The sequence below is a fragment of the Orbicella franksi genome, chromosome 11, assembly GCF_964199315.1.
Source record: "Orbicella franksi chromosome 11, jaOrbFran1.1, whole genome shotgun sequence".
Taxonomy (NCBI): domain Eukaryota; kingdom Metazoa; phylum Cnidaria; class Anthozoa; order Scleractinia; family Merulinidae; genus Orbicella; species Orbicella franksi.
Genome location: NC_138155.1, coordinates 13,887,429 through 13,902,925, shown reverse-complemented (window position 1 = coordinate 13,902,925; position 15,497 = coordinate 13,887,429). Strand labels below are relative to the sequence as shown.

The following is a 15,497-nucleotide window of genomic DNA, read 5'->3' as shown; positions in this document are numbered from 1 at the left end:
GTCGCCAGTTTCAGATCTTCAATGGTTCAGTAAAGATCATTCAAGAATCGCACAAAAGGCGTCGATTTGTCATCGAAAGTGATGACGAAGCCTGAACATTCTGAAGAGTGCATTCCTTTGTGTACATTTTCCACGAGGCCGTTGACATTTTTCTGTAGGTATTGACTTTGGCCGTTGATTCTCAAAAGTGTTGACGAAATTTTCCTTGTTATAAAGTGACCATAACATTCCACATGACCTTTTTACAGCTGTAATAAATTGTGACGAAAATAAAGATTATTTTAGACCGAAAGACGCGTTAGTTCACCTGATTTGTGCGGCTGGAAACGATGAATGAACAGGGAAGCGCGCGCACCACCGAATGTAAATAGATCACTTCCGCTGTGCCAGCTTTGACTTTTTTGCTTTATTTTTGTTTTTTGTGCCATATAATAAACAACTCAATAACCTCGACCGTTCGGTCGTTACGGGAAAATCTCAAACCTCGGTCTACCGTATTGACCGAGCGATAGCGAGGTCAATATGGCGAGGCCTCAGTTTAAGATTTTCCCGTAACGACCTCACTCTCGGTTATTAAGTAGTTAGTAAAGGATGGGGATCTAGATGGATATAATTCACCACTTTCTATTTAGAGAAATACTCTAGGAACTGAAATAATTATGTCTTGTCCATCTTCAATAGAAATACCAAATGATTTTGACCTGTTTCGCTTTAATCACACACTTTACGCGTCTTTAACATTCTTTACGCATCTTTACACACTGTTCTTTACGGACCTTTAAGTTTCTTGAGGCCGATCGATCTTTGCGCGCCTTTATAGAACGTGCATGCCTAAAGGTATCAAAAACGCATCTTTTCGGTTCTTTTCGTAACGCGTGTTAGGTATCAGTGTTTTTACCCATCTTTGCAACGAAGCCGTCGTAAGAGAGGATGATCATCGTTTGTTGGTTGCATTTTCTACTGATATCACCGTCCTCAAAATTTTAAAAGCGTAAAGACGTTGTCTACCGATTGACGAGTCAATTGGAGCCGTAGACTGCGAGCAGTCTCTCTTTTCCTCGAAAATCCGCGGGGAAGAACGCAAAACGAGTAAGCGTCCGAGCGTGACCGTGAGCGTGACGTGCGAGCAGCGATGCCCTAAGCTTTGCTTCTTCCCCGCGAATTTTCGAGGAAAAGAGAGACGCTCGCAGTCTAGTGGAGGCGTAGCGAAGTACGAATCAGCAGTTTTTCACATTGGGTACCAGGTTTTCTCGGTTTTCGCGCCTTTTCTATTCTTTAGCTTTATGTCACGCACCGCCATAACTCTGAAATTCAAAATGTCTCGCTTGCCTGAGAAACGCAAAAAAAAAAAAAAAAAAAAAAAAAGAAACAAAACAAAACAAAACAACAACAACAACAACAACGACAAAGGCTAAGGAAAATAGACTGAAACGTTCATAGGCTGATATAAAAACCTTGACTCATTTCACTCCCTAAAGGCCTGCAAACGAGTAATAAGCTATTAGTCGATTCCAAGAAATGCAATCAAAGGCGGAATAGCTTGAGCACATCGATTCGATTGAATTTCGTACGACGTCAAATGCAGAACATTTAGCTCAATTGTAATATAGCTAGTGCTTCTCAGTATAACGACTGCCTGGGTACACGCAGCAAAGCGTCTAGTTCACAATGAAATTCACCGGAAGCAAGTTGAAGATAAGATAAGCAATTAATTTTGAGGACAAAAAAACCTATTAATTACTACCATGACTAGCCTGCGATATATTTAAATTTGAAAACAGGAAATTAGGTAGTCTATGCTTTTAATTCGTTTATTTTTATTCGCTGCTGGTCATCAGCGACGTTTATATATAATAGTTCGTGATTCAGCGAACACGGAAAGCTACAACAGAGCGTAAAATTGAGCGTGAATAAATTAAAATCTGAATCCCATAGAATGACTTCCTGCTTAGTACCGTCCAAGAGTCTTCATTTATTTGGGATTTATATACGTCAAGGGCGAAGCTAATGGCCGTACACACCCTAAAATGGCACTATTAGTATCATGATCAGCACAAACAGAAAGCTTTTGCGACAAAATAAATAGCAAGAATTCACAGCGGTTATTTTTAGCATAAAGTTATTGGCTCGCCTGGTTCCTAGATATCTAAATTTTCGCCGCGGTTGATCCGTCCCTTTCTAGATAGGAACAAGGCGAATTTTTGTTGAGGTGCAAGTTTTACATTTAAATTTTCCATCAAATCCAGTCACATTGACTCAAATCCCATTTTTAAGTGTGAAAAAGAACAAACGCCAGGTCCCATTTTTCCGCTTGGAGGTCATCTTACACAAACGTGACTTATTTCATTGCTTAGACTGTTTTAGGAATTCTGACATGCAACGTTTGTTCAGCGCCCAGGTCACTACTCCATATCACGGCTTGCCGAAACGAGCTGATGGCGTGAGTTTCAAACTGAATTAAAGAAAATTCCTCTCCAGTAACGGTGTTTCGAAATTTTAGGTGGAATATCATCAGCAAGAATGGATCTCTGTTGTCCGTAAATGATTCCTGAGTCATGAAGTTCCCGACTTTGACGAAAAGCTATAACTTAAAAGTTTAATAAACAGAAACTACAGAGTGAAAAAAACCTTTTCCGGAGTGTGTGATCTTACTCAAAATCCTAATGCTAATGCTAAACCTTATTATCGATACTAATAAGTTAGTAACTGGACCTCGGGTTGTGCAATTCAGGGATAATCGTGCTCGTCATTTCAAATCTGCCTCGCGCTATTCGTTCGGCCAATTTGAAATTACTTGCCTGATTACCTGACTATTTCCTGAATTGCGCTCCACTCGATCGGTACAATTACTACAACAAACAATAAACCATCTAGAGGTACTCTCCCGAATGCTTCGCCCCAAACAGGTACCTATTTCAGACCAGAGGTATATAAGGAGGATAGAAATTTCATGAGTTAAGATAAGTGAAGGGACAACTGCCTTAGCTCTTAAAAGTGTCTAACGGCAGATTTGGTCAATTTGTTCAATTTGTTTAAGAAGAAAAGTATTTTAAGTCTTCGGTTATAAACCAAAACGTAACTGTATCTAGAGCGTCTGCAACTCACGTGACCATGCTTGTGTATTAAAACAAAAGAAAACGTTCGCGTGGAAAAGCAGTTCAGCTCCCACAGGATTGATTTGGTTCATGTGATAACAGGTTTTTGGGCCGCTTAAGTTGTTATCCTTGTTACAACAATCCAGAGGGAAACACGCTTGCAGCGACGGAGTTTGCGGTCAGACTCCTAGAGGACTCCGGATCTGTTACGGCAAAACAATCGAACGGGAAGACAGAGAATACGCAGTTACCTGGGTCCAACAGTAGAGTTTAATCCAGTAACGTACTCAGAACGTAAAACATAACCAATACGGGATAGTGGTATCCGGCGTCCCACCACCGGGGGTCTAACCGAAGAACAATTTACAAAACACCTGTATTTATGCTAGACTCTAAACAAGTGATCTAATATTTCGTTTAGTAATCCTAAACCCCTATTGGCTGCCAATAAGCTCATTGTTGTTCTAGGCTTTTCCATGATAGGCAGTCAGTCATTCTGCTCGTAAATATTAACTACTTACAACTTCAGGTAGTTCTCACTACAAAGTGTTACACGATAATACAGATAGACAGGTGGTTACCATGGTTATTGGACTTTCACTTGACTGCTAACTGTTGGCTTTTTTATGGTTATGAATATCGGCAAATTCTCCCCTCACATTCACCAACATGGCCCCACTCCCTCCTCCCATTATTGTTTAAGTACAACATTACGATGGTCGTGAAGTCGCTTTTATACGCACCATAGGTACATCAATTACAATAAACAGTAAAAGCCAAGTTTCTATATTGTAAAAAAAAAATCAGGATGAAACTATATTTATTACTACGAGGCTACCGAGTAACAAGCCCCACAAACTCTATTTTAATTTGTTAAAATATCCAAATATTGGCTTCTGGAATAAATGTGAAACTTCAAAATGCAAGATACCGCCCACAATAACGCTGCTAACTTTACATAGCATGGTTGTGGCCATGCGTTTTAACGTTTGGATTGGCTTTGTCCAAGTACACGTAATTTTGCTTTGCGGGCCACCATCGTGACAATTTGACTTCTTGCGTCCCGAAACACGTGATATTTCGGTTCTTGCCGTGTTGGTGTCTCGCAAAGTCTTTTTCAAGCAGTATCAGCCTTTCGAAATTGCTTGTAATAAAGCTTTGAAATTCGAACCTCTCATAATGTACAATAACACAATAACGCAGCAATAAGGCAGCGTGGCCGAGTGGTTAGAGCGCCGGATTTGAAATCCGTAGGTCCCGGGTTCAAATCCCGTTCTGACCGCTAGCTGATGTTGGTCTCGGTACCCCTGAGTTCAACTTCTCGGCTGCGCTTGTAAATAGCCCACTGATCTGCCTCCCGCCAGTTGGGATTCTTAACCTAGTTATGTTTATTTGAATATTTATTTATCATTGTTTGTTTATATTGGCCCTGAAAAACCCAATGGGGAGTGGCCAATTAAGGTGATTCCCCTGAAATAAAACTGCCAATAGATTTTTGTTTAAACTTTGTCCACTGAATATTTATCATATGAGAACTTTAATTATACAATAAAAAGGGGGGAGGGGGTGCCCGTGCTCGCTAAGGAGCAGTGAGGCATTAAAAATGTCCCATTTTAGCAATATTTAATGCTTATTACAAGAACGCATTTCAAGTTATTATTAACTCTTTGTGAGCCCAGACTCGTGAAAACACGCCTCAAACTACAGTCAATACTTGTGTCGGACATGAATAAATTTTTTAAGTTTGATTTTGAGAGACAGCTAAATCCTTGGTAAAATATTGGAACCAAATTGCTTGCCACGGCTAGCAAACTGCAAAACAGAAAAGACTACTTTGCAGTTGCTATTTTCCTTATTTATTCAATTTTCGATAATAGAAATCAGATCAGTCTTTTTTCACGCAAAGCTAATGATTAGTTGATTAAAATGACTGGAAAAAAAGCTGGGGTGCCCGAGCTCAATAGTGAGCTATAGCCATTTTTCAACTGACAGAACTCAATATCAAAACAAATCCGCCATGTTTTCAATGTGCACGTGCACGAACGCCCGCGAATGACACCATAAATTATGCGCTGTAAGGATGCGCAATGCAAATGTGAGGAATCACCTTAGTATACATATTACATACATACACATATTAATGCCGTAGCTAATTCTATATGGCACCGTTTTGAACGCATGGAGATTACTAAATTTTAAGTTACATTTTCATGTAAATTATTCTGCTAAACGCGCAGGATAACCAACATCCAATTCGTGATCAACTGAAAAAAATCCCCTCGGTTCCTCAGGGATCCGATGGATATAGTCATTCCTACAATTTTCAATAAGGTAATAAGATATAACTAAACACGCGATTCAAATCAAATACGTAGAATACATTCTATCAAAAGTCGCGATCCTGCCTTTTGAAGAGGAAGCTAGTTCCCCCAACAGCGTTAGAGATGAGGATGGATGAGAATATCTTGGCAGGTTTCGTGACGCCTTTTTGCTCGTGGCCATCACAAAGAGAACACTGAAAGAGAATTGACAGAACGTCCTTGCAAAACAAAGCCGTGATAAATTCTTATTGAACTGAGAAAAGAATTAAAGTGCTACTATGACGAAATTTTCATACTTTTTTTCCCAGCTTTTTTCCATAAAAACCTAAAATATAGGTTCAAAGAAAGGCAGACTCTCGTAAATTTCTTCAGTCTTACATTTTGCCGCCTGAATATAGCCCAACGTAAAGCGGCAAAAACCTGTCCGCCATTACCGCGTTCACAACTGTTAGTAACAATAGGGACTTAAAAGGAGCTCAGTCACGGTTTGCGCATATTGAAAAGTTTAGGCTCAATTTTTCAAATTCGTCGTTTGTAATCCGTGTTAATCTTCTCCACCCTTAGCCATCCTAGTTCCTTTATGGTTTATCATTATCTCTCTGGTGTTTTTCTATCTTATTAAACTGTTATTTTCAGGTTTCCTACCATTTAAAGGTAATTTTGTATTTGGCCAAAATAACTCAAAATACCGTTACTGAGCCCCTTTAAGATTTAGGAGTGACGGCTTTTAGAACGCGGTGACCGATCAAAGACTGGAACTAGAACGCCGTTGTTAGCAAAGGAAAAATAACATTACATTTTGCAACGCGATGCACACAGCGCCGTCGCTGCTGTACAAAAAGATAAACAATTTTGAAACCCAGTGTTAAGGGCGATTTATTAACATGTATTATTCTTTTTTCAAAGTTTGATATTTTTTCGTTTTCAAGTCTCAACACAGGTCGCTTGTCACGAATCATAACCAACAAAAAAATAAAGTGCAAGAAATCTCACAATTTTTAATCGCCGTTGCAAGACAAGTGTGCTACGGCGAAACATGAACAGGCTTTTTTTCTCAGCTAATACACAGGTCAAATTTCGGAAATGATGTGTACAAAAGACGACGAAACTGTTTGGAACTTGTTGCCATTCAAAAATATAAGATTTCGTACATATTATTAGCGGTACAATTTAATACTTGGAATCGACGGTTTGGCTGACGATGGCATATTTCCATGCTTTAGACACCTGTAAACAATGTTAAAAGAAAACGTCAGAATCTTAACTTTTTTGCGATGCAAATTGACAAACTGCGTACGTGGTTGGAAAATATAAATTTTAAATGTTTAGGAGAATAGAACAACATTTTCTGTAGCACAAGAATGACTAACACTCATGTTTTGTATACGATGCCAGTATTCGAAAATTCACGTTCTCGATGCGACGTGACACGAGTAGGACGACGGCTTAGGCATGCGCAATGTGCATCTTGCTTGGAAATCTACTTCCGGCGACGTCTTAGAGCCGTCGCGTCCTAAATCTTAAAGTCCCTATTAGCGGTCTGTCTCGTGACGCTATCCAATCATCTCGCGGTCAAGTCGATAACACGCTGAGATGACTCAATTAAAACTCAAAGCCCCCAAGGCACAATTCGGATGAAATAACTAACTGAGAGCTCACTATCTGCATACTGAAGTAGCCACGTTTATTATGCTGTCTTGGTTGAATGACGTCACTTCCTCTCCCGCCCCAGCTCTCTCGGCAGTACGCGGCCGTATTTGAATTTTGAATGGCGGGAAGTCAAAGCGAGAAATCGCGGCTCAATTAGTCGCACTTCTCGGGGAGAGAAAGACTTCAAACCTGGCTTGGTAAGTATTTAGCACCTACACATTTGAAACATCGAAGAAGACAAAAAGGTCAAAATTTGATCATAGTAGCACTTTAAAGTGACATGAATGTTACTACAATCACTGACAGTTGTTAAAATGACATCCAGAACTTACGTCAGACTCACTCGCACTCGTCACCCCGTCGCTCGTTTTGAAGAAGTTTACTCGTAATAGTTTAATTGCAATACCATCACAGTTACGTATTTTACGGTTACTTATGGACATTTTATCCCTTACTGGCAACACACTTCCGTAGCTTCGGAATTTCTGCTTTAATAAGCCATTTCCGAGTTGACTTCTGCCTCTTTTTCAAGACTAAGTGCGACTGAGTCTAAGTGCGAAACCAATCATGTGAAAATTAGTTTCACTCGCATGTTCATTTTCACGTAAATCAAACTCATTTTCATCTGAATGGTTTCGCACTTAGACTCGTTTTGAAACAGAGGCAAACGGCAACTTGGAAATGGCCCATTGATCTGAGACAGCTTAAAGGAGCTCAGTCACGGTTTGCGCACATTGACAAGTTTAGCCTCAATTTTTCAAATTCGTCGTTTGTAATCCCTGTTAATCCTCTCCATCTTTAGCCATCCTTGTTCCTTTATGGTTTATCATTATCTCTTTGGTGTTTTTCTATCTTATTAAACTGTTATTTTCAGGTTTCCTACCATTTAAAGGTAATTTTGCATGTGCCCAAAATAACTCAAAAAACCGTGACTGAGCCCCTTTAAGAACTTTGTACAACAATTAAAAATGAAGTGAAAAATAAAGCAATATAACTCACCTAAATCCAGGAGTCTTTGCATAGTTACATAGCTGATAAGGTACTAGAAAAAAAATGAAAGAGAAAACTTTCTAACACAACTGATCGTGCAGCTTGTGTTCTAAACTGACGAGGTAGTTAAAACGATGGACCATAGATTTCTACGTGCCTAAGCCACCCGTGAATGATAGTTAACACTAGGAATAATCATAATTTTACAGGATTTGATAGATAAAGTAGACAATGATTGGTATCCGTTGAAGGTCTGCTGAAGGTTTAAGAGTCTACGTACATGAATGAGGTAAATTGATGAGAAAAAAACACTAAAATGTCCTACTATGAGAATACTAAATACCTTTTTGACTAGTACAGTGTTCCTGTAGACTTTTTTGCTTGTAAAATAGTAAAGTGTATAAGATCCATAAAGAAAATTATGTAGTAACTCACTGTATGTAGTTTATCTGTAACGAATCTGTTGTATCGTTGTCAGTAGTGTAAGTTTTGTAATGTAAGTGTAACTTTTGTTGCATGGTAATTTTTGTGATAAATCTAAACGATCTTTGAAAAAGAAAATAAGTGAAATCAATTTGTCGCTTAAAAGATGCACGACTTCCTCCAACTACACAAATCCCTCATAAAAAGTCTGTTTTGATCAGTATGACCTCGTATCATATACATTAGACAGGTAGTCCTTCACAAAGTATTTCATCTCTCACCTGATTTCAGCAAAGTTCATTGTTACGTCATCGCCAATCAGTACGAATGGTGCCCAGTATCTCACTTCACTGAAGTCGTCAGATTCTCTCATGCATTTCATGGCTTGATTCACTGACTTACTTGCACAGTTTCCATCCATCAGATGCTGGTAGAAATATCTCATAAACCCTAGAGTGGCTTTGTCATCAATCGCCCACAGAGAAACTAAAACAGAACGAGCACCAGCACCCAGAAACACACGTGCAATACCGACTACACCTTCAGCTTTAATGTCTCCTCGACCGCTATGACAGCAACTTAAGACGACAAGCTTGGCTCGCAACTTCGCATTCAACACATCCTTCATTTTCAAAAGAAAGTCTGCCTCCTTGGGTCTTTTGGACGAGGTTGGGTTCGGAGACAAAACAATTTCACCGGTTTTTGCACTACCATGAGCTACAATGTGCACCAAGGAAACCGAGTCGAGTCTACATAGGACTTTAGCTTTCGTTGCTTCTTTTCCAATAAGAGGTTCACTCTTCAGAATCTTCCCAATCATTTCAACTTCCTCTTTGGCAGACGGGAGCTGTGGCACTCTTTTTCCTCTGATACGTACACTTTCCACCCATGGACCTCCAACCAGCAATGCACCAGTCGTACAATGGTACTCGTCTGGACACTCTGCCAACAGTCTCAGACTGGTCAGTGAAGGAGCAAGTCGAACACTGAACGTTTCAGAAAAATACCTGGATTCTTTATCCTTGAGTGCGGAAAAAGGAAGAAAGTACAAAGGACCATCAGGAACAATAGTAATTTGGCCATCTTTGATAATATCTGAGAACGGGCCGATTACTTCATTGTACAGTATTTTTAAAGCGTCTTGGGCATTCTCTTTTACTGAAGAGCCATCGCCTTCAGGGCTATGACCAAGTTCTCTTTCCTCTGATGATTCATCCAGCGAACGATCGTCACACTTAACTGGTTTCTTGACACCAATGTTCTGGTAAGCCTCTTCCACCAAACCTTTCAAATCTGTATCAGTTTTCTTTCGGACGAATTTAACTTGATTTTCTTTGTCAAGTACCCAGAAATTTAAAACTGCGTCGTTGTCCACTGCTACAAATACGACTTGTGATGAGATGTATTGTGACACGGAAGTGTTTTTCTCAATCTGCTCTCCCGATTCCGTCTGAGGTACTTTTAAACCGTATTGCATTTCCATAAGGTCCATTAGAGCTTGTCCACGCCCTCGTTCAGCTGTAGAGAGAGCTTCAACGGTCTTGTTTAGTTGTAACTGAACGTTCCATAAAGTGGTGTACCACTTGTCATAGCGATCCCGAAGGCTGATTTTGCAGTCGTCTTTGGAGCGAAGAAGGCTTCTCATCTTCTCAGTAAATGTAAGGCTCATTTGGAAAAATTTCTCTGCTAAAACTAAATCGCCCTGAGAGTAGAAAACACGAGCAATATTACAGAGTGCCCGACCTTGCCCAGTAAGGTCCTTAGCGGCTTTGGCAAAACTAAGATCTTGCTGGTAAAACGTGAGAGCGTTTTCGAAATCACCCAGATCAAAATAAGCCATGCCAAGATTAGCACACGCGCGTCCTTGTCCAGCCTTGTCTCCAATCTCTATGGAGATTTTACGATCTTGCAGATGGTTCTTTACCGCTTCGTCTAATCTACCAAGGCAGTGATAGGCAATGCCAATATTTGCATACACGCCACCTTGTGAAGTCTTGTCTCCAGCTTCTTGAGACATGGCAAGACGACTTTGGTGGTTCTCAATGGCCTCTTCAAACATACCAAGCCCCTGGAAAGTGACACCAAGATTGGCGTAAGCCTGTCGCTGTCCAAGTTTGTCCTCATTGTCCTCTGAAATTTTCTTATATTCATTGAGGTGTATGAGGGCTTCCTTGAAATCACCGATGTTGTTATACACAACGCCAAGATTACCAAGTGCAAATCCTTCTTCGGCTCTGTCTCTTACTTCTTTGGCAAGGTTAAGAGCATGTTGATGACAATCCAGGGCGTTATTAAAATCCCCGAGAGATTTATAATCAATGCCAAGATTACGATATGCACGTGCCTGCTCAGATCTATCTTCGTGATCCTTGGCAATATCGAGCTGTTGCTGGTGGTACTCTAGGGCCTGTGTGAAATCACCCATGTGCTGATAAACAACGCCAATTCTACCATATGCATTTCCTTCTTCACTTTTGTCTTTCAATTCCTTGCAAATGCTAACCACTTTCAGTTCATATTGGAGGGCTTTATCAAGCTCACCGAGATAACAATAAGCATTGGCGAGGTTGGTATATGCACGTGCTTCTCCAGCTTTGTCCCCAATAGCACTGGTAATACTAAGGTCCAGCTCGTGGTACGCTACGGCCTTCTTTACCTTTCCGAGACATTTATAAACATTACCTAGGTTACCGTACGCTTTTGCTTCTTCGTCTTTATTTCTGAGCTCTTTGGTAATACTGAGGTGTCGCAGGTGGCAGTCCATGGCCTCTTCCAGTTCACCTAGGGATTCATAAGTAAGGCCAAGATCAGAATAGGCGCGCCCTTCAGCAGCTGTGTTTCCGGTGTGTTGGGCATGATCAAGGTCCAGCTTGTGGTACTCTAGGGCTTTTTTGAAATCCTTTGAATCGTAGAATTTCACTCCAAGACAGCGGTATGAGTGTCTGTTTGTTGTGGGATCGCATACTCCGTAAGGCTGAAAATGTGAGAAAGTTTAACACGTGTTTTCAAAAATTAGAACACTTTCAGAACGTAATGTAGTTAATGCTTGGTATTCAATAAGAGTGTCATGGTAAAACAGATGTAATTTATGATATTCCGGATTCATTGCCTATTGTCCTTTTACATGTCGAGTGACGTTGGCCAATTCGCGAGTATTTGGATTGACGTGCATTTGGTCTTCGTGGCTGAGGTCGCTCTACTTTTTGCTGCTACACCGTGCCGACGAGACCCAACCACGGTTGCATCTGGGCTTTCAGTTTGGACTCTATCATGTTGATGTCGCATTAAGTTTTCCTACCGGATGAGTGTCAGCCTTGCTTATTTGCAGCTCTATTAGCAAATCGACTGCAAATCAATCCCTCGATGCAAATAGAGTGGGAGGAGAGGGTTTCAGGTGTATTACTTTGGGGACGAGAGTTTTGAATGGTTGTCAAACAGGAGTTTAAGTTTATTTCTGGTGAAAAATAATTAAGAAGTGCGAGTGAGAAACTACTATTAAACAACCTTCTTGTTGCAAATGATGCACGTATTGATGTCAAGCTCCAGGTGGGGGAACCGTACTTATGCAGGGCATTCGATTTCAGAAGAATTTTTGGTCAAACTCCTAACCTTAGGGCCCGAAAAATGGGTAAAATCAGATCGAATAGTTCCCAAATGCTACCACTTTAATATCTTGTTTTAATATTGAAAACAGGTGTTGATGTTTAAAACAGCCATGTTCTTACGTGTTCATGGGGGAGCAGGGAAGGCGCAGGGGTGAGAGCGCTCCCCCCCCCCCCCCTCCGTACTTATGTCTTATTCCTCTTCGCAGAAAATCAAATGTCCCTACCCTGGGGCCGAGACTAGGCCTTTCCTGATTATGCTAATAAAACTGGCATTTTATGCTCCTAGCAATTCTCGTTTAACGCCAAAGAAATTGCTCAAATTATGCTCGATTCTCAAAGTAATGCTACCTTGGTTCCAGAAAATGCTTTGTTTTATTTCAAGCAAAACGTACAAACTCAGGCATCATGTGTGCTTATCATCAACTGACTTATGAAAAGCGCTTAATTGTTTGATACAGCCAAATCTTGTCCAATGATTAACAGTTAATTGACGTTCCAAGTCCTTAACGCTTGTTGTACTGTGACATGACGCTGGCCTGGAGGTAGTCAACAAGAGCACAATTCTGTTGCTCGTTTTCACTGGTTTATTCTAAAGATCAATCTCGAGCTGTCGTTGAAGGGATTGTTCTATCGGTTCTCCGTCAGAATTTCCTTCTATGAGCTGCAAGTTTCGAGAAGATGGCATGACACTGGCCGACGTCATCTTATTTGAGCAAGCGCGTGAACGGCCTCTAAAAGTTAACCGCTGACCAGTAAGGTCCAGACTTCTTTCGAGTCAGTTCAGATGCACTCAGTTGATACTTCAGTTACTGAGATCCTTCTCTCAAACACAAAGCAAATCATCACAATGCTTTTGAATCTAAAATTTTAGCAGTGCTGAAATCTAGCAACCTCGTCCCCAGGACTTTTCCCTTCAAAGGGAAAAGCCCTGGGAACGAGGTTGGAAATCTAGATCAAAGTTATGCAAAATGCTTAATAATGCTAGCATTCCTTTGCACAGAAAAAGTGTGCAAAAAAAAATGCTTGTTTAACCAAATAATGCCAAAAAATGCTAGCATAATCGGGAAGGGGCTTGCCGAGACTCAGAGTAGGGATGCCCCCCCCCTTCCCACTCCCCCCGGCCTGACATTGATAGGTGTATTAAGATGGAAAGTATGAGACGCTGGGTAGATATGTAAATTAAATTATCTGGGAATTTTATAGATAAAAAGGCTAGGGCAGTTGAAATGGATTTTAGTTTTATCCCACAGACAGCGTCACTTCTGCCAATCGGTGACTGACGGCTATGTTTTCAAAAATTTAGACGCAATATAGAAAGTGATTTCTTACTTGATCTGTCTCCAAATTTGTCGTTGTAAGGTAACATTTCTATCAAAGCATTTCGTTGAAATCAGTTACTGCGATACTGACAGAAATATAAAGTTTTTAAATACCTGATCTTCAGCTGCAATGTCTAAATTGGTTTCGTCTTTCCCTTCACTTGCAGACATTCCGTTTGGTTCTAATAGTAGATGTGTTAAGGACCATCTTTCGAAGAGTTCATATATCGATAATGTAATTCTACTTCTTCAAATAACTCGTTAGCTTATAACTAAATAAAACAACACGAAAAAGACTATTTAAGTATCATCTTTTTGACTGTTTGTCTGTTTTGTTTGTTTGTTTTCTTGTTATTGTTGTTGTTTATTTTTAATTTAGCTCATCCGAGGAAAAAAACTGCAATCGTAAGCTTATCAATAAACTATGAGTAGATACGAAGATAACTTTCATTGAGACCATCGACTCAGCACGTGCAGGAACTATCCAAGTTTCGTTTCTTCTTTTTGTCAGTAAAAAAAACAAAAAAAAACTTTTTTAAACATCCTTTACAAGGGCACAAAAAGATGCCGGACTTACACAACAGTGTGTTATGTAATATTCAAAAGTCGTGTGCCATATGGAATTCTGGAATCTCATTGGCTGACCAGAGTTCATTCATGGGCTGTAATACCCAAATATCATGCATTAATGACTTCCTTACTTCTTTTTCTAAACATACATGGACGTGTATATGGTAGTTTTATCTTAACATCAACTTATGTTTGTATCGGTCTTTCCTTTAAAAGTTTACTTTGCCGGATTCATTTACGTCAGGAAGGCATCTGATTCTACTATATCATCCTCGACAGGCTGACAGATACCCTGGAAAAACAACTGCAGTGTAATCAGGTAAGGTTTTGAAAAGGTAAATCCTGCACTGGTCATATTGCCACTCTAAGGATAATCATTGAACTTTCAAAAGTTTATTTTGATTCATTTACCTCAGCAGGGTGGGTATTCTACCTTACCATCCTTAGTCTCCTCCGCAGCCGTTTTTTGGGATGTCACGTAACGCTCCCCCGCTGCGTGACATCCCAAAAAACGGCTGCGGAGGAGACTATATCATTCTTGACAAGCTGCAAAATGTCCTAGACACACAACTGCAATGTAATCAGGTAGGGTTTAGGAAAGATAAATCCTGCACTGATCAATTTAGCACTCTGATTTTCAACTCACTGTTTGTTTGTTTGTTTGTTTATTTATTTGTTTATTTTTCTTTACTTATTTATAAGTTCAAAGGATACTTGCAATTCTTCTCTGGCTTATTCACGTTACGATGTCTTTCAACAGACTGAGCTTCAGGCGAGCACTCGCTCCTAAAATTTACAAACAGAAAAGAACATATAATATTGCGCTCGTACCATAGTAACTGACAAGAGTGTTTGGAGCCTGTTTATATATTTGCTATGAACTCCCCTTTTTGTCTTTTTATATCTTTGTAAATAGCTATAGCTTTCAAGAATTCACTAAACGGAGAATCATTAATTTATCAAATAAAAGAAATTTTACTAAAATCGTACAGCCGTAAATTCTACTGATATCAGTCAAAGCTAATTGTAGCTACCCAGATTGGTTACCTGGGGATCAATAGAAGATTTTCAAAACAGATTTGTGTTACTATGCGTGTTGCACGTTACATGTTGTTCACAATATACTTTTCGATACTTAAATAACAATAAAAGGAACTGAGGTGAAAGGAATCGACCAAACTCGTAACGATTTTACATTCCATCTATATCAGCGCTTAAAACTCAGGCGGAGAGGACTAGTCACAAGTAACCCACACAAATTAGAACATCACCTAGCCTTGTAGAAGTATCAGCCCATAATCGACACAAATAACCCATCAGTCAAAGACCGCTCTTAAGTAGCTATCGACGTGTAAACACAGCGGTAAATTAAATGCTTTCGTGTTGACTCACAGGACAAATAAAAACCCGTTAGTACTTAAAACAGAAAACATTGGGAATTATATATTAGCAAAGGTTGTTAAAAGTACTTTGGCCGCTTTTCATTTTCCGAGATAATCATGAACTCAGTGACATCGGATCGAC

General features: G+C 39.9%; 1 protein-coding gene across 2 annotated transcripts; it reads right to left on the bottom strand.

Moving 5' to 3' along the window:
- Positions 1-2,645: 2,645 nt before the first annotated feature.
- Positions 2,646-14,755, bottom strand: LOC145502679 (uncharacterized). Of its 2 annotated transcripts, XM_081482027.1 has the most exons (5): positions 14,688-14,755; positions 13,518-13,585; positions 8,761-11,453; positions 8,066-8,108; positions 2,646-5,610 (listed from the first exon to the last, which is right to left on the bottom strand). In XM_081482027.1, the coding sequence occupies exons 2-4, from the start codon at positions 13,572-13,574 to the stop codon at positions 8,090-8,092; spliced, it is 2,769 nt and encodes a 922-aa protein (XP_081338153.1). In that variant the 5' UTR covers positions 13,575-13,585; positions 14,688-14,755; the 3' UTR covers positions 2,646-5,610; positions 8,066-8,089. The 2 variants fall into 2 exon arrangements, with proteins under 2 accessions (XP_081338153.1, XP_081338152.1); XM_081482026.1 differs by having other exon boundaries at positions 2,646-8,108.
- Between the last annotated feature and the right edge of the window lie 742 nt (positions 14,756-15,497).